Here is a 25913-nt window from a genome sequence, read left to right on the forward strand (position 1 = left end):
CCCCTAAATATCTTTATTGACCCCTGATTTAAAAAGTATATATATTTAACCCTAGCTAGTTTGATAGAGCAGTGGCCCTCGAGTCCCAGGTTCAGTTAACTTTATACCTGTTAGCAATCACTCCTCATTCCCCCTCCTCCTGTCTAGCTCATGGCAATCACTAATATATACTCTGTCTCTCTGGATTTGCCTATTTGGGGCTTTTCATATGAATGAAGCAATATAATATGTGGCCCTTTGTGTCTGGCTTCTTTCAATTAGCATACTGTTTTTTAAGATCTATCTGTTGTAGCATAAATCAGTACTTCATCTATTTAATGGCTGAATAATCCATTGTTTAGATTATATATACATTTTGTTTGTACCTCCATTCATTGATGGACATTTGGGTTGTTTTCACTTTTTGGTTATTATGAACAATACTGTTATGAACATTGTACAAATTTTGTGTGAATACATGTTTTCACTTCTCTTGGCTGTGGAACTAGGAATTGCTGGATCATATGATATCTTCATGTTTAACTTTTTGAGGATCTGCCAAACTGTTTTCCAAAGCAGTAGCATCTACCAGCAACAAATGAGGTTTCTAATTTCTCCTCATCCTCACCAACACTATCATTATCTATTTCTTTGTGGAGTTTTTTAATGTATTTTTATTGTTTTCAGAGAGGAAGGGAGAGGGAGGGAGAGATAGAAACATCAGTGATGAGAGAGAAACATTGATCAGCTGCCTCCTGCATGCTCCCTACTGGGGATTGAGCCCGCAACCCGGGCATGTGCCCTTGACTGGAATCGAACCCAGGACCTTTCAGTCCGCAGGCCGATGCTCTATCCACTGAGCCAAACTGGCTAGGATATCTTTGTGGTTTTGATTTGCATTTCCCTAATGACTAATGAGATATTTCCTTGCGTTTATTGACCATTTGCATATCTCCTTTAGAAAAATGTCTATTCAAATACCTTGCTCATTTTTAGATTGTGTGGTCTTTTTATTGTTAAGTTGCAGGGTTATTTATATATTCTGGATAGTAGACACTTATCAGATATGATTTTGTTTTGTATTATTTTATGATACGGTCAGTCATGTGGGCTCAAGAAGAAATTTATCTCCTGAGATGTACTCCCCATGGTCAACTTGTCACCAGGAAGGGACCGGGCTGAGGCAGGTCTGCTGTGGCACGGTCTGAGATTTGTGGGTTCTTGACTTCTTCAAGGAAAGAATTCAAGGCACGGGTCCAGGTGATTTTTAGAGTATGTTTATTAAAGCTTGGGATAGTTAAACAAAGGTAGGCCTTAGGATAGAAATAGACTCGGGAAAGGAGGTCACAGTAACAGAGGTGAGCTAGGCGGGGCTGCCTAGACTCCCTAATACAAGCCACAGTCACAGCAGTGAGCCAAGGGGGCGCTGCTTTTGGCTCACTGGAAAGTTAGGCAAGAGGAGGGCCCTTGGAGCTTAGAAGAAAGGAAGTTCACGCCTGAAGAAAGGGAGCCCTGGGCATGCTCAAGGGAGAGCATGCACTGGGACCTTTGTCTTGAGGGTTTTTATCTGTTTTCTAAAAGCGGGAATTTTAGGGGAGTCTCAGGGGAGGATCTCAACAGAATATTGATCAGCTTTCCCGGTGTGTCCTCTAATATGCTGATGCATCACAATGAGTGTGTAGGGGGGTTTGAGATCATCCTCTGGTCAGCTTCACCTCTTTCTTGGATTTGTCTGGCTCTAATTTTTGGTTGTTATTTAGTTATTTATTCCTCTGACTTTATCCATTCTTCCGTTTGGCTGGCACTAACGGCACTAACTGGGTCTCTGTTACCTCCCTGACTAGGCTGATTTAAGTTCCTCTCTCTGGTTGGGGAGGAGAGATGTAAACCATTTGTCCCCAAGTGTCCTTGTGAGGAAGGTTAGTAAGAAGCTAGGAGAATTCCTTGGCAAGTGGATTGGGGAAACTAAGATAGATAGCTAAACAGATGGCCCAGGAATTTGCAGCCAGCTAATAAAATTACAAGATCTTATCTTCCCTAACTAAGGACACTTAGGAGCAAATGGTTTACACATTCCTGACAGTGCTGAGGGCAGACCAACCTTGATCCCAGTCCCTTTCTGGTGACATTCTTTTGTGTTGCTTTTTACTGTTGTTAATCCTCACCCAAGTATATTTTTCCATTGATTTTTTAGAGAGAGTGGAAAAGGGGGGAGGACACAGAGAAACATCAATGTGAGAGAGACACATCAATTGGTTGCCTCCCACATGTGCCCCAACCAGGGCCAGGGATAGAGCCTGCAACTGAGGTCTGTGCCCTTGACTGGAATCAATCCTGGGACCTTCAGTTTGAGTGTCCATGCTCAATCCACGGAGCCAAATCTGAGAACTGGTGACATTCTTTGAAGGTGAAACTGACCAGAGAATGACCATTTTGATGCATCAGCATATCAAAGGATACCTGGAAAGCTGTTCAGTATTCTGTTAATATTGAGACTCTCCCCTGAGACTTTCCCTAAAATTTCTGCCTTTAGAAAACATAAAAACACTCAAGACAAAGGACCCAGCACACTCTCTCCCTTGCGCAGGCCTGTGCCTTCGTCCCCCCTTCTTTCCTCGGGCATGTGTCTTTGCTTTCTTTTTCCTAAGCTCTAAAGATTCCCAGGAGACTTGCAACCTGGGGAGCAGTGAGCAGCGACAACTCATCTCGAGCTAACTCCCTGAACCTGTCTCCAAGGTCCCTCCTTTTGCCTCTGTAACTTGCTTCCTGAGTCCATGCAGCCCAGCATGGATCGCTTCTGCCTCTGTGATTTCTAAAGGGCTGAGGCAGGCTTGCCTAGGCCTGGCTCTTCCTCATGTTTCCAGAGGGCCAACTCAGCTCTACCTAGGCTCACTCCTGTTGCTAAGATCTTGCCTCTTTTATCTTCAGCCCCTGCTTTGTTTCAGTGTCCCCAGCTTTAATAAGCATACTCTCAAAATTACCTGGACTCATTTATTGAAATCTTTCCTGCAGGAAGCCAAGAACCCACACATTCCAGATTGTGCCAGGGCAGATCTGCCTTGGTCCTGGTCCCTTCCCAGGAACACTTGGCTAGGGTGGATGAGGTCTTGAGATTTATTAACTGGCTGTTAATTGCTTGGATGCTTAACCATCTGTCTCAGTTTCCCCATTCCACTTGCCAGGGGACTTTCCTAGCTTTTTACTAACCTGCTTTAAACGGAAGGCCCAAATTTTATGCATAGTAAGAGTCTAACGGTTATTTGTCAGGGGCTTCTCCCATTCTCTGTATTCCAGGAAGAAACTCAGACTGAACTCTTGGCTTCCCACACTATGACCTGCCTGTGTCAATCACTGCAGGGAAACACTGGTTTCATTTTTTCTACCAATGAAAACTGAGACCTGCCCTTCAATCAGAACTGTGCAATTTGGATACCTCATTTACAAAAACCTGACCTAATTCAGAACCTGGGTGGGGACTTTTGCTATAAAAGAGGGCCACCCCTTTGTCTTGGGGGAACACAATTTAGGTTGTTACTTGAATCTGTCTCCATGCTGCAACTCCTTTGCTCACATAAATGCTTTTCATTCTTTATTACAATCTAAAATTAATTTTGGTTTACTAACAGGTGCAGCCACAAAAGGAAACACAATAGAGGCTCAGAAAAACAATTTATTATATTCAAATGTCCTAGAGATGGGAGGCACTGCACACACTGGGTCGCATGGGAAAGATGCCAGGGTGGTCTGAGGGAAAGGCAAGGGAGGGCAAGGCAAGCAGATTAGGGTTGGCTAGTTTGAATAAATGTGGGTGGCCTTCAATTGCCTGGTAACTGGCCCTGGTGTGATTAAGGTAGAGAAATAATAGCTTCCTGGGTTACAGAGCCAGATACTGGAGGTGTAGCTCTGGATTGGCTAGTTTGCATATCAAAGACACGCTCCTGGCTGGGCCCTTTGCTATCTGTAAGAACTGGCTACTCTGGGAGGGGATCTCTCCTATCTAAAATGCTTTTTTTAAAAAAAATATATATTTTATTGATTTTTTACAGAGAGGAAGAGAGAGGGATAGAGAGTTAGAAACATCGATGAGAGAGAAACATCGATCAGCTGCCTCTTGCACACCCCCTACTGGGGATGTGCTCCCAACCAAGGTATATGCCCTTGACCAGAATCGAACCTGGGACCCTTGAGTCCGCAGGCCCACGCTCTATCCACTGAGCCAAACCGGTTTCGGCTAAAATGCTTTCTTAGGATGTAACATAACATACAAAAAATTATATATGCCTGGCCTGTGTGGCTCAGTGGTTGAACATTGACCCAGGGACCAGGAGGTTACGGGTTTGATTCTCAGTCAGAACACATGCCCAGGTTTCGGGCTTGATCCCCAGTAGGGGGCGTGCAGGAGTCAGCAGATCAATGATTCTCATTGATGTTTCCATCCCTCCCTCTTCCTTCCTCTCTGAAATCAATTTTTAAAATATTAAAAATTATATACAGGTTGGGTAAAAGTAGTTTACAGTTTTCATTTGGAAAATAGTACAATAATTAATAATACAAAAATAAACTTTAATGTATTCACAACTGTAAACCTACTTTTGCTGCCTCCCCATACACACACATGTGCACACACAATTTAGATTTACAAATACTTTCTCCCATTCTGTGGGTTGTCTAAATTTTCTCGATTGTGTCCTTTGATACACAGAACTTTAAAATTTTGATGAAGTACAATTTCTTTTTTTGTTGTTGTTGTTACTTGTAATTTTGGGGATTATGTCTAAGAAACCATTGCCTAATGTAAGCTCAGGATGATTTACCCTTATTTTTTTTCAAAACTTTTATAGTTTTGGTTCTTATATTTAAGTCATTGACACTTTAGTTGATTTTTATAAATGGTGTGAGGTAGGTGTTACCTTCCCTCTTTTGCATTTCTATATTGAGTTGTCAGAGCATTATTTTTACTTTTTAAAAATATATATTTTATTTTTTTACAGAGAGGAAGGGAGAGAGATAGAGAGCCAGAAACATCGATGAGAGAGAAACATCGATCAGCTGCCTCCTGCATACCCCCTACTGGAGATGTGCCCCGCAACCAAGGTACATGCCCTTGACCGGAATCGAACCTGGGAACTTTCAGTCCGCAGGCTGATGCTCTATCCACTGAGCCAAACCGGTTTCAGCCAGAGCATTATTTTTAAAATATATATTTTTTTATTGATTTCAGAGAGGAAGGAAGAGGGAGAGAGAGATAGAAACATCAATGATGAGAGAGAATCATGGATCGGCTGTCTCCTGCAAGTCCCCCACTGGGGATCAAGCCTACAACCCAGGCATGTGCCCTTGACTGGAATCAAACCCAGGACCTTTCAGTTCGCAGGCCGACACGCTATCCACTGAGCCAAACTGGCTAGGGCAGTGGTCGGCAAACTCATTAGTCAACAGAGCCAAGTATCAACAGTACAACGATTGAAATTTCTTTTGAGAGCTGAAAACCGACTTCTGCGCATGGGCCACGAAGTTTCAATCGCACTGTACGTGTGCGCCCGCACGTGGTATTTTGTGGAAGAGCCGCACTCAAGGGGCCAAAGAGCCGCATGTGGCTCGCGAGCCGCAGTTTGCCGACCACTGGGCTAGGGCAAGTTGTCCCAGCATTATTGAAAAGACTATTCTTTCCCCATTGAATTGTCTTGACACCATTATGCCAAAAACCAACCATAAATATAAAGTTTTATTCCTGAACTCTCAGTTTGATTCCATTTATATTTCTATCCTTAGACCTTGATTTCTGTACTAGATTACTTTATAACAGGAGCTTTATAATAAATTAGAAATGGGAAGTGTGTGTCTTCCAACTATGTTCTTTTTCAAGATTGTGTTTGCTATTCTGGGTCCCTTGCATCTCCATATTAATTTTAGAACTCACTTATCACAGAGTGGTATGTGTAGTTTAAAATTTTGTTTTAAAGTAATTTCAAATGTATAGAAAAGTGCCCAAAACAGTGTAAAGAACTCCTGTGTCCCTATTCACCCAGATTTTGAAGTAAACATTTTATTGGTTCATTGCTCACTCTGTATGTGTGTACATGTGTGCATAACTCTTGTTATTAGCCTTTTTCTGGACCTTTGGAGGGTTAACAGAGCCCACAGCAGACATGGTGTCCTGTCACTCCTAAACACTCCCATGTGTATTTTCCCCCAAACAGGGTCACTCTCCTACACAACAGTCAATGACCTTCCACATCAGGAAATCAATATTGGCACAACACTACCATCCAGTCCACGAAGCCCATTCACATTTCCCCCACCGTCCCAGCAATGTCCCTTTTCATTTCTCATCCAAAAAGCTATAGGAGAATACATATTGCATTTAGTTGTCATGTATTTTGAGACTCCTTTAGTCTGGAGCAATTCCAAGTCTTTCCTATCCTTGACAATTTTAAAGTGTACAGGCCTTACTTTCTATAGGATGGCCTACAAATTTGGGTCCCTCATGGAAGGAATACCAAAAAATGATGCTTTGCCTTTTCTCTGTGAGTCTCATCAGACTCCTCCCAACATTAGTGATGTTAACCTTGATAACCTGATCATGTTGGTTTCTTCAATTATCTAGTTTTCCCCTTTGTGATTAGTATTTCAAAATCATGCTAATATCCTATCCCTCATCAAACCTCCACCCATCAACCACTGAAGATTTCTGCCTGAATCATTAACACCTTTATAGTGGGTGCCAAATGGTAATTCTCTATTTCCACTATTTCCTCTTCATTATTGAGTGGCATTCTATGGTTAGAGCTTTCCTTTCCATTTATTTATATCAATATGAACTTGTGTATTCTTATTTTATTTAGTGGATTGTCATTCGTTCTTATTACTGCTTATACTGATGCTCAGATTTGGCCAGTGGAGCCCCTTCAAGCTGGCTGTTAAGATTGCAACATTTTGCCCTAGCCTGTTTGGCTCAATGGATAGAGCGTCCGCCTGGGGACTGAAGGGTCTAGGGTTCGAATCCGGTCAGGGGCATGTACCTTGGTTGTGGGCATGGCAGCTGATGGATGTTTCTCTTCAATGTTTCTAACGCTCTATCCCTCTCCTTTCCTCTCTGTAAAAAAAAATCAATAAAATATATATATTTTAAAAATATCGCAACATTTTAAGGTATTATCCTAAGATTCCTCCACGTTGTGACTGCTTTGTAATATGCTATTTTGTGAATATGTGTGTTTCTTTATCCACTCTTCTGCTGATGGGCATTTGGGTTCTTCCCAGGTGTTTACTATTGTTTTTTGCTATTCCAACTCTAATGTTACACTAGAACTGTATTGAAATCTTTCATTACATCATGAACTTCAAGTCTGTATATTGTATAAATACTCAGCACTGGAAGCAGCGTTTGTGCACTCTCACTGAGAGTCCAGGCTCACTTTTAAAATACTGTCTTATCTGCATTTTTTAACGGAGAAATATTTAAATGACCTGTTTTCAAAAACATTTAATAAAGGTTTTATCTTTAAATAAATTTCCTTTTCCACCCCTTCTATTTACGTAGGGATGGTGAAAGAAAAGGGCTGAGAAAGCAAAATTAAAAGGCGGAAAACCTTGCACTTCACTCTAGCTTTTGCCGAGGGAACGTGCCGCCGCGGAGACGGGACTAAGGGGGCCAATCAGCACACGTTCCGGAGCGCAGGCGCAGAACTCACATTCCCACCGGGCCGTTTCTACCTCCAAACGTTATCGCGAGTCTTGGGGGGAAACTTCTGGTAACTGCAGACACTAAGTTCTCGCGAGAGGTAATTGGTTGCTATAGTTGCGAAAACACAGCTGTGGCTGTCGCAGGTAAGACAGCTGTCTCCTCAGAAAAACCCCTTCTTCCCGGGCTCCCCACCCCGCCCTGCGGCCACACCCCGTTACCTCAATCTCTGCCCTCAGCAATGGCTGAGCTGAAGCGCATCCCTGCGCGGCTGCACCCCCCAAACGCACCTAAACGCCACCGACCCCACTAAAGCGACGCCCCGCCAAGCCCAGGCCTCCCACCCAAAGCGGGACAGAGACCCCTCCGGCTTTGCAGTGACTGCGCCCCGCTGCAGACCACACCTCCTCCCATCGTCTCCTTCGTCTAACTTGTTTCTAACGGACTCTTCTCCTGCACCTTCTGGACAGATGACAGGAAATGCGTGCCTTGTGTGGGCAATAGGAGCCCTTGCCTGACGGCCCTGACATAACTTGTAATTAGCCATATTTCTTGCATTCATTACTCAACAATATGCCGCTAATGCCTCTTGCAGAACAGGCGTGGTGCCCGGCCCTTAGCAGCTGTAAATACGAATGACAGATTACTTGTTTTTTATTTTTATTTTTTTTTGTTAATCCTCACCCAAGGACATTTTTCCATTGATTTTTACAGAGAGCGGAAAGGAGGAAGAGATAGAGAGACATTGATGTGAGAGACCCGCAGCGTTTGGTTGCCTCCCCCACACGCCCTGACCAGGGCCAGGGGTTGAGCCTACTACCGAGGTACATGCCCTTGACCCGAATCCAACCGGACACCCTTCAGTCTGCGGGTGGAGGCTCTGTCCACAGAGCCAAACCAGCTAGGGCGACTACTTGTCTTTAAGCGGGTAACTGAGCATTCAGGAAATCAGTGAATATTAATAATGCCATTTGTGCTTTGCTTCATAGGTTAAACAGTTTTACTATTACAGTGGATATTCACAACAAAGGTGAAACAGGTCAGAAATTTTATTATCCATTTTACAGAAGGTGAAACTGAGGCTCGGAGAAATTAGACATTTGTCCAGGGTCAGGCTAGTAAAGACCCAATTCATGTGGTCCTATTGAAAAGGAAAGAAGAAAATGAATACAAAAGGTCATTTTAAATGTAAACCGTGCTAGGTTGTCAGGGCCACTTAGCCCTGAAGGATCCTGGAGACATGGTGTTGAACAAGTGATATGAGACTTTTAGGTGAATGGGAAAATGAAGGTGGAGCTGTGAAGAGACAGAATAATGTTAAAGTCTGGGGGCAGCAAGAAGATATCTCATTATGTCGTGCCACCAGTCCTAAACAGAATTAGCATAGTATATCCTAAGTAAACGTTTGAATTGCATTAAGTTCCACTTTGAATTGAGTCAGAAAACATGACCTTTAAAAAAACACACAGATATCCAATTTATTTTTGAAATGGTGTCCTCAGTGTTGTAAAATAATTAAAAAACATCTTTGACTAAATAAGACATATGTGAGGGCTTTTTCCAGTGGACTAACCATTCTATGTGTCTGCTTCTTTCCTGATTTTATACACACACACACACACACACACACACACACACACACACACACACCTGGGAGATTAAATAACCTTCGAGTGGAGTTTTGCACTTTAAAATAAAAGCTACCAAAGAATACTATGAAGGATTTGGGGAATGGGAATTGGGGAGATGGCATTCTACCCTCTCTGTCCTGTGATAATTTGTGCTTAATGGGTTAGTTACATGTATAAGGATCCTTTTAGCACTAATCAGTGGAATCATCCTTGTGACCAGCTTCCTAAAGCCCTGCCCGTCTAGCAGCAAAGGTTGGAAAGGCTACAAAACAGTGCTGGACTATTGCATTTCCCTAAGTTCTCCCCTGGTGTTGGTTATGAGTAATGTGAGTACTTATGCAGCTATGGGATATGAGGGGACAGGTTCATTCATTATGTTTACAGGGACCAAAGAAGACCAGAGGGACTTTGTTCAAGTGCTGATATGGAGCAGATCACATCAGCAGGAAAGCCTGTGCAGATCACTGTGATAGATGGATATGAATTGGTAAAGTAATTTTTGGAAATCTGAGAAGTCCCTAGTTTATTCATACTTCTTGAAAGTTTATTTATCTTTGAGCTCAGATCTCTCTTGTCAAAAATCTGTGGGTTGAGGAGGCTGTGTTGGGAGCACAATGGGAAGGAATGGAGTTTTGCATCATCCTGTATCACCAAATCTACTGGCTTTGCATAGCAATGGCCCTTCCTTCTCATTGTTTCTCATTGATAGTCTAGAATCAGCAGTTCATATTACTGTGTGTATAAAATACCTGGCAATTTGAATACTAAATTTAACAGGTAAAATAAGTCATTTTTGTTTTCCTAGACAGCAATTCATTCCCTTTTCCTGAAAAGGATCTGAAGTCTTCCAGAGTTTCCCTTACGATTAATTTCATTTGATGAAGTTAAATAATAAGACTACAATATGTTATAACTATTAAAAATTATAATAATAGTGAAATGGCAAAATATTCATTCAGTATTAAGTAAAAAGCTCTTTCCAAGCAGGATGTAATAAATGTCCTCTACTTTGTTTTAAAAGGTATATATAAATATGTGTGCATATATATACACACAGAGAAATACACATATGTATTCACAACAAAACACTAGAAAAATATTTGAAAATGTTAATGGTGCTTGCATATTAGAGATTACAGGTAATTTATTTGTTTATTTTTTAAAATATATTTTTATTGATTTCAAGAGAGAAAGGGAGAGGGAGAGAGAGATAGAAACATCAATGATGAGAGAGAATCATTAATCTGCTGCCTCCTGCACACCCCACACTGGGGATTGAGCCCACAACCTAGGTATGTGCCTTTGGCCAGAATCGAACCTCGGATCCTTCAGTCCGCAGGCCGACGCTCTATCCACTGAACCAAACCGGCTAGGGCGGTAATTTATTTTTTATGTGCTTTCCTCACTTTTCCACATGTTCCACGATATAATTTTATAAACATAATGAGTGTTATTTTTAAAAAATTTCAACATAATGGCATTTAAATACAATGTTGCATTTAACTACAATTAGATTTGTTTAATGACTTTCTACCTACTTCTTTTGTATTTGTAATATAGCTTGATATGGGAACATGGAAAATGTTATTTAGTTCAAGTAAAAATGGGTTGCCAGATGTGTAGAAAAATTATCTATTTGAGTATAATTGTAAAGTAGTATGTTTCTATCAACAGAAAGGTTCTAAAGGAGATACCCCAGTTACCTTTATTCGTGCAGAATTTAATCAGGCAGTTCTGGGAGACTCAGCAAAAATTACCGTTTCTTCAGAAGGAACTGCAAAATACAACTTCACTAGCAGTTTTGAGTTCAATCCTGAAGGAGGAATCACTTTAGATGACCTCGCACACAAACCTGTGTTCTGTAAGTCCTTGTGGCTGTAAAAATGTTAATTACATGAGTATGTATGAGGAGATTCTGAGATGTGATAGTCGATGTTGTTGGGACAGATGAACACACCTTACCTTTTTAATCTAGGTATAACATGGTATACTTTGAGAGCTACCTGCTCTGGTTCTGACCTAATAGTTTTAGCTAGTTTGTATCAAAGACCTGTTGATATATGACTAAACTTTGCAGCCCTTATCTCCTAAGCTGAGTTGGGAGCTTTTCTTTTGTATTCTTGTCTTTAGGGCTGCCAGATTTAGAATAAAACAAAAAACAAAATTTGGGACATACTCATACTAAAAAAAATATTAATTGTTTATCTGAAATTCAAAATTTTAAATAGGCATCTTGTGTTTTACTTGGCAACCCTATCTATACTTCTGTATACTCACCATACTGTCTAGCAGTTGTTAATTTGCCTCCCTTGCTAGAGGAGGCAGTTTTTGAAATCTGGCCTGGATCTTATTTATTTCCGAATTTCTACTGCCTAGAAATATCTGAAACATAAAAGAGCTAAAAAAGTGTTTGTTGAATGAATGAATGAATGAATGACTAAGTGGATGGATGGTTTCCCTAATGGTGCAAACCAAAAAGTCCAACAAAAATCTGCTGTCTCTAACCAAAAGACCAGGAAAGGGGCAGTCTAGAAAGACAGGAAACTTTTAGACAGCAACTGCTCTACTCCAGCCAAATGTCACAGAAAGAAACTGTGGTCCCACCCACCTCCAATCTAAGTGGGGAACCTAGACTTTCACTCTCATAAAGCTGAAAATTAGGTGCCCCAATACCCTAGCTAGGTGGTGTCAGAAAGATCCAGTAAGGAGCTGGGACTTCTGTGCCTTCTGGTAAAGAGCTCCCTCTTTCACCATATGGTTTTAGTGGAGAGCACCTGGAGAATCTAGACTTCTGCCCCACTCTGGTGGTAACAAGGTGCTCCTCTATTCCCCACTGGGATGGTGTCATAGGAGACCTAGTGTCGGGTCAAGACTTTCACTGAACACTATATATACTAGTGGTAATGAGTCTACACCACTGTGGTATCAGTGGAGAACAGCAAAGAACCAGATCTCCCATTCCCCCTCAGCAGTAAAGAGCAGCTCTCCCCCTCAGGTATGGGGGCTGAGTGGGGAACCTATACTTCTATCTCCACCTGGCAATAATGAGGCAGTGCCCCTCCTGTTACTCTGTTGGAGTGCTGTAAAAAAACCCAGCTAAAAGAGACAGTTTAAGTAAGATCCAGAGTTTCAAAATGTAATACAAAAAGTCCAGGTTTCACTTGAAAAATCACTCATCATATCAAGAACTGGAAGACCTCAAAGTGAATTTAAAAAGACAATCAGCACATTAATACCAAAGTGAGAGGTATGTTAGAATTATTAGACAAAGATTTTAGAGAAGCCATGATTTTTAAAAAATGCTTCAATGAGCAATTGCAAAACATGCTGGAAACAAATGAAAAAGATAGAAATACTCAGAAGAGAAATAGAAAGTCTTTGAAAAAAATAGAAGATTTAAAGAAAAACCTAATAGAAATTTTAGAACTGAAAAATATATTAACCACTATGAAAAGCTCAGTGAAGGGGCTCAACAGCAGAATGGAGGGACAGGGGAAGGAATCAGTGAATTGGAATATAGAACCATAGAAATTACCCAATCTGAGTAATTTAGAGGAAATAGACTAAAAAAAAAAAAATGAACCAAGTCTCATAGGCCTGTGGGACCATGGCCTTAAAAGTACCATTGGAGTCTGAAAGGAGAGGTGAAAGAGGGTGGAGCTACAAGTAAAGCCTGAAAACTCGCCAAATGTGGCAAGAGACATAACTCTATAGACTCAAGAAGTTGAACTAACTCTAAATAGGTTATACTAAAAAAAATTCATACGAAGAAATATGAAAATTAAAGGTATAGAAAAAATTTGAGAGCAGAGGAAAACAATTAAAATGGCATCAATTTAAATAAATAAATAATAAATAAATAAAATGGCATCAATTTCACGGTCAACATGGCTCAGCCGTTGAATGTTGACCCAGGAACCAAGAGATCACTGGTTCAATTCCTGGTCCCGGGTTGCAGGCTTGATCCCCAACAGGGGACATGCAGGAGGAAGCCAATCAATGATGTGTCTCTCTTCCATCTCTCTATTCCTCTCCCTTCCTCTCTCTAAAAATCAATTTTAAAAAACATTTTTAAAAAGTCATCAATTTCTTTTTAAAAAAAAATATATTTTATTGATGTTTCACAGAGAGGAAGGGAGAGGGATAGAGAGTCAGAAACATCGACGAGAGAGAAACATCTATCAGCTGCCTCCTGCACATACTGGGGATGTGCCCACAACCAAGGTACATGCCCCTGACCAGAATCGAACCTGGGACCCTTCAGTCCATAGGCCGACGCTCTATCCACTGAGCCAAACCGGTCAGGGCAAAAAAAAGTCATCAATTTCTCATCAGAAACCATGGAAGACCGAAGAAAATGGCATCATATTTCTAAGGTGATAAATGAAAAGAACTGTCCACCCAGAAACCAATGCCCAGAGAAAAGATATGAAGGAGAAACCTAGACTTTCTCAGATGAAAGAAAACTAATACTGTAATATGTCACTAGCAGAACTAGCCTAAACGAATGCTGTAAGACATTCTCTAAACATAAAGGAAATTTAAAAGAAAGCACTAGGAACACCAGGAGAAAAGAAAGAATATGGTAAGCAAAAAATTGAATAAATAAAGAAAGCTTTCCTTCTTGAATTTTCTAAATTGTGTTCAACAGTGGAAAGAAAGTATAATACTATCTGACGTGGTTCTAAATGTATATCGAGAAAACATTTCATGAAGTTATAAATAGGGAAGGCAAAGGCACATAAAAAGAGGTAAATTTTCTATATTTCATTTGAACTAGTGCAGTGGTCGGCAAACTCATTAGTCAACAGAGCCAAATATCAACAGTACAACGATTGAAATTTCTTTTGAGAGTCAAATTTTTTAAACTTAAACTTCTTCTAACGCCACTTCTTCAAAATAGACTTGCCCAGGCCGTGGTATTTTGTGGAAGAGCCACACTCAAAGGGCCAAAGAGCCGCATATGGCTTGCGAGCCGCAGTTTGCCGAACATGGAACTAGTGCAATAATGAAATGTGGACTGTAATAAGTAATGATATAGTGTAATACCCAGAGCAACAACTAAAAAATTATACAAAGAGATATATTCAAAGGTATTATTGATAAATCAAAATGGAATTCTTTAAAAATATTTAAGTAACCCACAGGAAGGTAGAAAAAAAAGAGGGAGAAATGAAAAAGAGGACAAACAAAAAAAGTCCAGGAGACTTAAACCCTAATACATTAATAATTACGTTGTTATTTCTGCAGGATTACAGAGTGAATAAAAAAATGACCCAACCATATTCTGTCTATAAGAAACTCAGAACAGCCCGGCCGGCGTGGCTCAGTGGTTGAGTGTCGACCTATGAACCAGAGGGTCGAGGTTCGATTCCCGGTCAGGGCACATGCCTAGGTTTCAAGCTCCATCCTCAGTGTGGGGCCTGCAGGAGGCAGCCGATCAGTGATTCTCTCTTGTCACTGATGTTTCTATCTCTCTCCCTTCCTCTCTGAAATCAATAATAAAAATATATTTAAAAAAAAAAAAAAAAAAAAAAAAAAAAAAAAAAATAAAAAAAAAAAATAAAGAAACTCAGAACAATATAGTCAAGTAAAACGTAAAAGGATAGAAAAAGATATTTCAGGCACACACTAATCAAAACAAAGTAAAAGTGACTACACTAGCATCAGATAAAGCAGACTTAGCAAAAAATAAATAAATAAATAACCAGAGACAGAGAAGTTCATTACATAATGGTAAAAGGGTAAATCCACCAAAAGGACATAGCAATTCTAAGTAGGTGTGCAACAGAAAACAGAGCTGCAAAATATGTGAAGCAAAACTGATAAAATTGAAAGGCAGAATAGACAACACAATTATAGTTGGAGATGTAAACATCTTTAAACAAATTCTAAAATAATTAGAAAATCAGCAAGGATATAGGAAAACCCAACAACACCATCAATCAACTAGGTGTAATCAATACTTATAGAACACCCAACAATAGCAGAATATACAGTATTACAAAAACCCACACACCATATGCCAAAACCATATCCTGGCTCATAAACTTAACAAATTTAAATGGATGAAAATAATGCCAAATGTGTTCTCTGACAATAATAGTATCATAGTAGAAATCAATAATAGAAAGATAATAGGAAACTCTTTAAACACTTGAAAACTAAAATTGCACTTTTAAATAATCCAAGTGTCAAAGAGGAAGTCTCAAGGGAAATTTAAAAATATACCATCGAACTGAATGGAGATAAAAATACTACATATTAAAATTTGTCAGACATAGCTAAAGCATTGCTGAGAAAATTTATAGCACTAAATGCATACATTAAAAAAGAAAAATTTAAAACCAATAAGCTCTCATTTCAAGAATCAAGAAAAAGAAGAGCAAGAGAAACCCAAAGCAAACAGAAGAAAATAATCAAGATAAAATCAGCAATCAATGAAATGGAAAAATAAAAATAGGGGAAATTAATGAAGTAAATAAAATAGCTGGTTATTTGAAAATATCAAATTCAACAAATCTCTAGGGAGGGAGGAGAGAGAGAGAGAGAGAGAGAGGAGATAGAGAAAAGAGGGAGAAATGAAAAAAACCAAATCATAAAAAGAACCAAACAGCCCAGCAAGCATGAGAGTACAAATGATGAATGATCAATATTGGGAATGAAATGGAATTAATACAGATGCTGCAGACATAAAGAGGATAGTAAGGAAATATGAATAACTTTACATAAATAAATTCGACAATGAAATGGACCAGTTCCTTGAAAAACACTAACCACAAATCATCCTATATGAAATAAAGTTGGCCTATGACTATTAAGGAAATTGAATTCATAATTACGGTAGAAATCTCCAGAACCAGACAGTTTCACTGGAGACTTCTCTAAGTTCCTTTTCTCTAGCTACTTTTACGATACCTCTTTGTCTTTGATTTTTGACAGTTTTATTGTGGTGTATCTTGGAGAGATCTTATTGAGTTTGTTTTGTGACATGTGAGGTTCATGAACTGGGATACTCAAATTGTTCCCCAAATTTGGAAAGTTCTCAGCCATTATTTTTTTTAATAACCTGTCTTTCCCCTTTCTCCCTCTCTTCTGTAACTACAATATTTCACAAATTATTTCTTTTTTTTTAAATTATTTCTTTTTTTAAAAAATATATTTTATTGATTTTTTACAGAGAGGAAAGGGAGAGGGATAGAGAGTTAGAAACATTGATGAGATGAGAGAGAAACATCGATCAGCTGCCTCCTGCCCGCAACCAAGGTACACACCCTTGACCGGAATCGAACCTGGGACCTTTCAGTCCGCAGGCTGACGCTCTATCCACTGAGCCAAACCGGTTTCGGCAAATTATTTCTTTTGATGGTATCCCATGATAACATAGGCTTTCTTCACTCTTTTTCATTTTTTAATCTTTGTTCTCCTCTAACTGGATAATTTCAACGTAACTGTTTTCTAACTCACAGATTCTTCTGCTTGATTCCTTCTTCTGTTGGTGCCGTCTATTGCATTTTTCATTTTATTCATTGTACTCTTCAGCTCCAGAATTGGTTAGGTTCTTTTTAAAAATATATATATATTTTTTATTGATTTAAGAGAGGAAAAGAGAGGGAGAGAGAGATAGAAATATCAATAATGACAGAGAATCATTGATCAGCTGCCTCCTGCACACCCTCCACTAGGGATCAAGCCTGCAACCGGACATATGTCCTGACCTGGAATCGAATCATGAGAGAGAGTTCATAGGTCAACGCTCACCCACTGAGCCATGCTTGCTGAGCTGTTTGGTTCTTTTTATGATTTCTATCTCTTTGTCAAACTTCTCATTTTGTTCATGCATTCTTCTCTGATTTCCTTGAACTGTCTTTCTGTGTTTTTCTTGAACTCATTGAGTTCCCTTAAAATTTATATTTTGAATTATTTATTGGGTAATACGCAGATCTACATCTTTGGGGTCAGTTCCTGGAAGATTACTGTGATCCTTTTGTGGTTACATTTTTCTTTGATTTTTTAAATATTCCCTGCGGTTTTGCGTTGCAGTCTTTGCATTTGAAGTAGCAGTCACTTCCTCCAGTCTTTGCTTACTGCCTTTAGGAGAGTGAAATACCTTCCATTTGCCCATGCTAGGGATTCTGAGGCTTTCTCAGACCTTCTATGGACATGCGTGCTTCTTGCACCCTCTTGTGGCAGAATTTTTAAATGTGTTTGGATTCTCTCTCTCTCTCTCTCTCTCTCTTTCTCTCTCTCTAGATATAGTTTTATTGATTTCAGAGAGAGGAAGGCAGAGGGATAAAGAAATAGAAACATCAATGATGAGAGAGAGTCACTGATCAGCTGCCTCCTGCACGCCCCCCACCCAGATCAAGCCCCGAACCCGGGTATGTGCCCTGACCTGGAATTGAACTGTGATCTGGTTCATGGGTCGTCGCTCAACCACTGAGCCACAACGGCTGGGCTATATGCATTCTCTGGATACTGCAGACCACCAGGCTGAGTGCTGTCAGCCCTTATCCCCTTTTGTTTTCTAAAAAGAGCGGTACTAAAGTTCAAGTCTGTGGTATCTCCCCCTCGCCCACAGATTCAGACCAGCTTTTTACATGCACTTACTAACCATCTGCCATAGCTTACTCTTGCAGCTGCTATCAAGAGAGCTCTTAGGGCCCTGGCTGGTTTGGTTCTGTGGATAGAGCATCGGTCTGCGCACTAAAGGACTCCAGGTTTGATTCCAGTCAAGGGCACATGCCCGGGTTGCGGGCTCCATCCCCAGTAGGGGGCTAGCAGGAGGCAGCCGATCAATGATTTTCTCTCATCATTGATGTTTCTCTCTCTCTCTCCCTCTCCATCCTCTCTGAAATCAATAAAAAATATATTTAAAAAAAGAGAGAGCTTATAGGGAGCCAGCCACTGCATGGAGGATGTGTGTGTGTGTGTGTGTGTGTGTGTGTGTGTGTGTGAGGCACATGGAATATTGGGGGTGCCCATGGGCTAGTTTTGGGATCCAAAGGCAAGGCACCCCCCACAGCTGGTGGGTGGGCTTCCTGATGGAGTCCATGATACAATTTGTAGGATCCATATCTCTTTAATGTTCTCTAGGCATCCTATCTGCCACTGTCCCAGATTCTTCCTTCCTCCCTCCCTACCTCCACCCCGGGTGATGCAGCTCATGTTTAGTAGTCTGGATGGGACAAGAGAGAGACTGGACCATGTGGCAGCATCCTGTACAGATGGGGAAATGGGTGCTCATTCACACACTCTAACTGTCCTTCATAGGAGCAATCATGGGCAAAGAAGTTTTGGCTCTGAACTGTGCTGCCTTGGGGATGGAGGATGCAGCTAAAGTCAAACTGCTGTTCTTACCTTCTCCAATGCATGCAAACTCTCCCCTCCCCTCCCTTGCCCGCCTTCCTTCCTTCCTTCCTCCCTTCCTCCCTTCCTCCCTTCCTCCCTTCCTCCCTTCCTCCCTTCCTCCCTTCCTCCCTTCCTCCCTCCCTCCCTCCCTCCCTCCCTCCCTCCCTCCCTCCCTCCCTCCCTCCCTCTCTCCCTCCCTTCTTTCCTTCCTTCCTTCCTTCCTTCCTTCCTTCCTTCCTTCCTTCCTTCCTTCCTTCCTTCCTTTTTATTTTTATTTTTTGCTCCAGTGGTATGCTGGAATTTCTCTATTGGGAACCTGTACAAAGGCTCTCTCATCTGTGGGTGATTGTTTAAGGCAGGGGCTTCCAGGGGTTCCTGGACTCCAGGTGAGTGTGGCTGGAACTGGTTCATGGGCCACTGCAGGGTCCACAGCTGGGACTTAAGACTGCCTAATACCTGGCATGTGGGTATGTGAAACTCCTTCTGAGTTTTTTGGAATGTGGTATTGGATCCCAGAGCTCCTACAAAGGTACTGTTGTCTGTGGATGGATGCCAGTTTTTGTTTTTGAGATGGAGAAATCATGAAGTATGTATTATTCAACAATTTTGCTAAAAAAAAAAGCAGTTTCTATATTTTGTTAAAATTAAGCTGCTATAAATTCAAATTAGAGTGTTGTAACTTTAGGATGCTAATATCCATGGTAGCCACAAAGAAAACAGCTATAGAATATACACAAAAGAAAATGAGAAAGGAATTTAAACATGTCACTTAAAAAAAAGAAACAACTAAACACAAAAGAAGACAGTAATGTAGAAAATGAGGGGCCAAAGTGTAGAAGGCATATAAAAAACAAATAGCATAATAACAGCAATAATTAATTAATCTTATCAATAATTAATTTAGGTATAAATTGATTAAACTGTACAATCAAAAGATAAAGATTGGCAGCATGGGTAAAAACACAGGATCCAACTATATGCTGCCTAGAAGAGACTCACTTTAGATCTAAAGACACAATCAGGTTGAAAATGAAAGGGTGAAAAAAGATATTTCATGCAAATAGTAATCAAAAGAGATTTACCATTGCAACAAAAAATTAAGATACCTATGAATAAACTTAACCAAGGAGACAAAGGATCTATACTCAGAAAATTTCAGGACACTAAAAAAAGAGATAGAGGAAGACATGAACAAATGGAAGAATATATCATGTTCATGGTAGAATCAACATTAAAATGTCCATACTATCTAAAGCAATCTATAAATTCAATGCAATCCCCATTAAAATACCAAAGGCACACTTCAAAGACCTAGAACAAATTCTCCAAAAATTCATCTGGAATAAAAAAAGACCCCGAATAGCTGCAGCAATCTTGAGAAAGAAGAACAATGTTGGAGGGATCACAATACCAGATATCAAGCTATACTACAAAGCCACTGTTCTCAAAACTGCCTGGTACTGGCACAAGAACAGACATAGACCAGTGGAACAGAACAGAGAACCTAGAGATCGACACAAGCCAGTATGCTCAATTAATATTTGACAAAGGAGGCAAGAGCATACAATGGAGACAAGACAGTCTCTTCAATAAATGGTGTTGGGAAAACTGGACAGATACTTGCAAAAAAATGAAACTAGACCACCAACTTACACCATACACAAAAAATAAACTCAAAATGGATAAAGGACATAAACGTAAGATGGGAAACCATAAAACGTAAGATGGGAAACCATAAAAATCTTAGAAGAAGCCATAGGCAACAAAATAGCAGACATCTGTTGCAGCAATATCTTTATCGATACAGCTCCTAGGGCAATGGAAACTAAAGAGAAAATAAACAAATGGGACTACATCAAAATAAAAAGCTTCTGCACAGCAAAAGAAACCATCAACAAAACAACAAGAAAGCCCACTGCATGGGAGAACATATTTGCCAATGTTATCTCTGATAAGGGTTTAATCTCCAACATTTACCAGGAACTCATACAACTTAACAAAAGGAAGATAAACAATCGAATAAAAAAATGGGCAAAGGACCTAAATAGACACTTTTTGAAAGAGGACATTCAGAAAGCCAAGAGACATATGAAAACATGCTCAAAGTCACTAATCATCTGAGAGATGCAAATCAAAACAACAATGAGGTATCACCTCACACCTGTCAGAATGGCTATCATCAACAAATCAACAAACGACAAGTGCTGGAGAGGATGCGGAGGAAAGGGAACCCTCTTGCACTGCTGGTGAGAATGCAGACTGATGCAGCCACTGTGGAAAACAGTATGGAGTTTCCTCAAAAAATTAAAAATGGAACTGCCATTTGACCTAGTGATCCCACTTCTAGGAACATATCCCAAGAAAACAGAAACACCAATCAGAAAGGATATATGCACCCCTATGTTCATAGCAGTGCAATTTACAATAGCTAAGATTTGGAAACAGCCTAAATGCCCATCAGCAGATGAGTGAATTAGAAAACTGTGGTACATCTACACAATGGAATACTATGCTGCTGTAAAAAAGAAGTAATTCTTACCATTTGCAATAGCATGGATGGATCTGGAGAGCATTATGCTAAGTGAAATAAGCCAGTCAGTGAAAGATAAATACCACATGATTTCACTCATTTATGGTACTAAATGATAATAAAGGACATTACAAACTTGAACAAAAATAGAGGCAAAGAAGCATCGAACAGTCTGTCAAACTACAGTGGGAAGGTAGGGGATGGTTGCGGGGATAAGAGATCAACCGAAGGACTTGTATGCATGCATATAAGCACAACCAACAGACTCAAGACACTGGAGGCAGGGGGACAAGGATAAGTGCTGGGGGGTAGAGGAATCCGGGGGGAGGTCAGTCGGGGAGGTGGAAGAGACATATGTACTACTACTTGTAATACCTTAAAAAATAAAATTTAAAAATAAATTAAAAAAAAAAAAAATAATATTACTCTTAAAAAAGAGAGAGAGAGAGAGAGAGAGAGCAGGTGTGGCTATACTAATATCAGACAAAATTAACTTCAGATAAAAAAAAGATTACCCTAACTGGTTTGGCTCAGTGGATAGAGCGTCAGCCTGCGGACTCAAGGGTCCCAGGTTTGATTCCGGTCAAGGGCATGTACCTTGGTTGCAGGCACATCCCCAGTAGGGGGTGTGCAGGAGGCAGCTGATAGATGTTTCTCTCTCATTGATGTTTCTATCTCTCCCTCTCCCTTCCTTTCTGTAAAAAATCAATAAAATATATTTTAAAAATTGTAAGTTAAAATAAGACATTATATATTAACAAAAGATTCAATGCAGCAAGAAAATAAAATATTTATAAATACTTATGTACCTAACTAGAGGCCCAGCGCATGAAATTCATGCGTGGATATGGTCCCTAGGCCTGGCCTGCGATCAGGGCCATCTTCCCCAGCTGTCCACAGCTGGCCCCGACCCCTGCCGCCACCCACCCTGGTTCCCTGTTCGTCATCTGGTGATCAGTGCTTGGCAGCCGGGGGAAGGGACTGAGAGGTCGGCTGTTCCCACCTGCTTGCTGGCCCCGCCCTGCCCCCACAGCGGTGGCTATCAGGTGATCGGAGCCTACCAGTCGGGGAAAGGAAACAAGAGGTGATCAGTGTGCCTCATAGTGACTGGTCCAGCGGTTGTTCTGGTCATTCTGCCGTTAGGGTCAATTTGCATATTATCCTTTTATTATATAGGATGACAGACCAGCTATAATAATAAAAGTATAATATGCTAATTAGACTGGACAGCTGAATGACCTTCCAGATGTCATTTTGGACATCCTTCTGGATGAAGCTGCAGCGTCGGAGGCCAAGGCAGAGGCGGTTAGGGGTGATCAGGCAGGCAGTTGAGCAGTTAGGGGTGATCAGTCAGGCAGGCAGAGTTGTTAGGGGTGATCAGGCAGGCAGGCAACTGGTTAGGGGTGATCAGGCAGGCAGGTGAGCAGTTAAGAGCCAGTGATCCCAGATTGTGAGAGGGTGCAGGCAGGGCTGAGGGACCCCCGCCAACTCCATGCACAAATTTCGTGCACCAGGCCTCTAGTTAAACTATATAAAGCAAAAACTGACAGAATTGAAAGGAGAAATGGATAGTACTACAACAGTAGTTGGGGACTTCAGATATCTCACTCATAGTAATAGAAAGAACAACCAGATAGAGGATAAGTAAAGAAATAGGGAACTTAAACAATACAATAAACTACTTATATCTAAATGACATACAGAACACTTTACCCAACAAGCACAGAATACACACTCTTCTCAAGTGCACATGGGATATTTCAAGTACAGACTATATGTTGGGCCACATATTAAGTCTTAATACATTTAAAAAGATAACTTAAAAAGTATCTTCTACAAATACAGTGTCATGAAGTTAGAAATCAATAACAATAGAAAACTGAAAAATTCACAAAATTGTGGAAATTAAACAACACACTTATATTTTTTTTTTTATTTTTTAAATATATATTTTTAATTGATTTTTTACAGAGAGGAAGGGAGAGGTATAGAGAGTTAGAAACATCAATGAGAGAGAAACATCTATCAGCTGCCTCCTGCACACTCCCTACTGGTTATGTGCCCGCAACCAAGGTACATGCCCTTGACCGGAATCGAACCTGGGACTCTTCAGTCCACAGGCTGACGCTCTGTCCATTGAGCCAAACTGGCTAGGGCTAAACAACACACTTTTAAACAAATGGTTTAAAGAAGAACTCACAAGGAAAGTTATAAAATGGAAACACAACATACCAAAACTTAGGAGATGTAGCAAAAGTGGTGCTAAGGGGGACATTGATAGCTCAAAATGCTAACATTAAGAAACAAGAAAGATCTCAAATCAACAATCTAACTTTTCAACTTAAGGATGTAGAAAACGAAGAACATGCCCTAGCTGGTTTGGCTCAGTGGATAGTGCGTCTGCCTGTGGACTGAAGGGTCCCAGGTTCGATTCTGGTCAAGGGCATGTACCTTGGTTGCAAGCACATCCCCAGTAGGGGATGTGCAGGAGGCAGCTGATCTGTTTCTCTCTCATCGATGTTTCTAACTCTCTATCCCTCTCTCTTCCTCTCTGTAAAAAATCAATAAAATATAAAAAATAGCAAACATTAAAAAAAAAGAGAGACTTAAGGGACATTAACTAATTACAATGTGTGAACCTTGCAAGCAAACTGTAAAAAAAAAAATGCTATTGAGAGACATGAGGTTGAATAAAAGAAAAGGAGTACCATGTTCTTAGATAGGCATGCTGAACATTATAAAGATGTCATTTCCACTAAACTTATCTGTAAGTTTAATGTGATTTCTAGAATCTGCTAACATTATATATATAACTTTTTTAAATTACAGAGTTGTCACAGAAAATATTGTTAAGGTAGTCCAGTATTTTCCACCAATAATGGTGCCTTCTTGGGTGTCACATTCATTTCTCTTAAATTTCTTTGATAATGCACTGCTTATTGCATCTCAGTTATCTGATAAATGAGTTAGACATGCTCTCATTTCTTTGTTTTGATTTTCCTAGTAACTATGACTGAAGTTTTACCAAAGGAAAAGAAACAGAAAGATGAGAAGACCTTAATCCTTGGTCAAGCTGTGGTGGACCTTCTTCCTTTAGTGGAAGGTGAGATGTATGATTTGCTCAAAAGCAGATATAACAAGCTTCATAAAATTTAACTCCAGTGAAATGCAAAGAATCAGCCTCATTGAATTTGAGGGATTTGATGAAAAGATGAGCACATTTATCTTTGCCTAGCCCTTCCTTTTTTGGCTTGACTTGGTCTTCTTTTTACAGGAGAGAGTTCATTTGAAACAATCATCCCACTGCACCCTGTTCCAGGCTCTCCCTTAGAGCCTCTTCAACCAGGTGTTAAGGTAATCAGAGTTTTAACTGTCAACATTTCAGCCTGCCATTCAGTCTAACAAATCTGTCTGGTGTTAAGGTTCAATTCAGTTGAGTCCAAATTATCAGGCACCTTCTTTTTACAGGCACACATAGTGCTAGGTTCTGGTAAACAAAGATAAATAAGGCAGAGTTCTAGTTTAGGAGTCCATAATCTACATAGTATTTATTTTAACCCAGTGTGATTAAATGGTGGGCTAAGGCACCTAGGCACAGAATAGGTATCAGTTACTTTGCCCAGGTACCTAAGGTAGATGTAGGGAAGGCTTAACCATGGAAATGCCTCTCGAGCTCTGTCTTGATGGATTAAATAGTCCATGAATGCAGGTAACATCCTTTCTGGCAGGTAGCCTGCCTCTGGTTATTGGATCGGTAGGATGTGTCACTGGTTGTCTTGACTGTGTTTCCCATCCCCCCAGAGGATCAGTGGCGTCTGGGGTACTGTTTGCTGCTCTGGTGCTGGTGCATTCACTCTCAGCAGATACTACAGCTGCCTTCTGTTTTGACAGCTAAAGGAGAAAGGAGGGCCCAACTGATCCAACTATTCTGACTGCAGTTCTCCAAGTAACCATCACTATAGGCCCCTTTCTGCTTCTTGTTGATTATAACCTTGGAGCTACCACAATCCACTCATGTATCTGCTGTGGTCTTCTTATTTTAGGATGTGATTGGTTTCTTCTGTTTTTGTTTTGTTTTTTTTTGTGTGTTTGTTTTTGTTTTTAGATCTGATTTAATTTGATTTCTATCTTTCAATGATTCCTAAAAACATATAGTTTAGTGATGGCATTTCTTTTTTTAAAATATATTTTTATTGATTTCAGAGAGGAAGGGAGAGGGAGAGAGAGAGAGAGACATCAATGATGAGAGAGAATCATTGATTGGCTGCCTCCTGCATGTCCCCCACTAGGGATCAAGCCCGCAACCTGGGCATGTGCTCTTGACTGGAATCGAACCCAGAACCCTTCAGTCCGCAGGCTGACGCTCTATCCACTAAGCAAACCAGATAGGGCTGATGGCATTTCTTGTTTTCTGGAGTTATTATAACATTATCTTTTAATTGGATATCCAATATAATAAAAGCCTAATATGCAAATTGACCAAACAGCAGAACAACTGTTGGAACAACCAGTCACTATGATGCACACTAACCACCAGGGGGCAGATGCTCAATGCAGGAGCTGCCCCCAGCCTGCAGGCCCCAGGCCAGCCAAGGCGGGTGCCAGCAGGGGGCCCCCCCATCACCCCGCTGGTCGCCCCACAGATTGGCCCTGATCGCTGGCCAGGCCTAGGGACCCTACCTGTGCATGAATTTCATGCTCCGGGCCTCTAGTAAAGATAAAATTTAGTATCTATCTG

The 25913-nt window shown here is 40.5% G+C and overlaps 1 protein-coding gene across 4 annotated transcripts in view; it reads left to right on the plus strand.

Annotated features, from left to right (window-relative positions):
- Positions 1–9692: 9692 nt before the first annotated feature.
- Positions 9693–25913, plus strand: part of CFAP70 (cilia and flagella associated protein 70) — a 103441-nt gene continuing 87220 nt past the window's right edge. For all 4 annotated transcript variants that reach the window (XM_054728738.1, XM_054728739.1, XM_054728740.1 and 1 more), the window contains exons 1-4: positions 9693–9781; positions 10969–11155; positions 24180–24278; positions 24450–24529. In XM_054728738.1, the coding sequence (XP_054584713.1) occupies positions 9719–9781; positions 10969–11155; positions 24180–24278; positions 24450–24529 (429 nt within the window). In that variant the 5' untranslated portion in view covers positions 9693–9718. The remainder of the gene's footprint in view (positions 9782–10968; positions 11156–24179; positions 24279–24449; positions 24530–25913) is intronic.

The sequence above is a fragment of the Eptesicus fuscus genome, chromosome 17 (genome assembly GCF_027574615.1).
Source record: "Eptesicus fuscus isolate TK198812 chromosome 17, DD_ASM_mEF_20220401, whole genome shotgun sequence".
In the NCBI taxonomy this organism is placed as follows: Eukaryota; Metazoa; Chordata; class Mammalia; order Chiroptera; family Vespertilionidae; genus Eptesicus; species Eptesicus fuscus.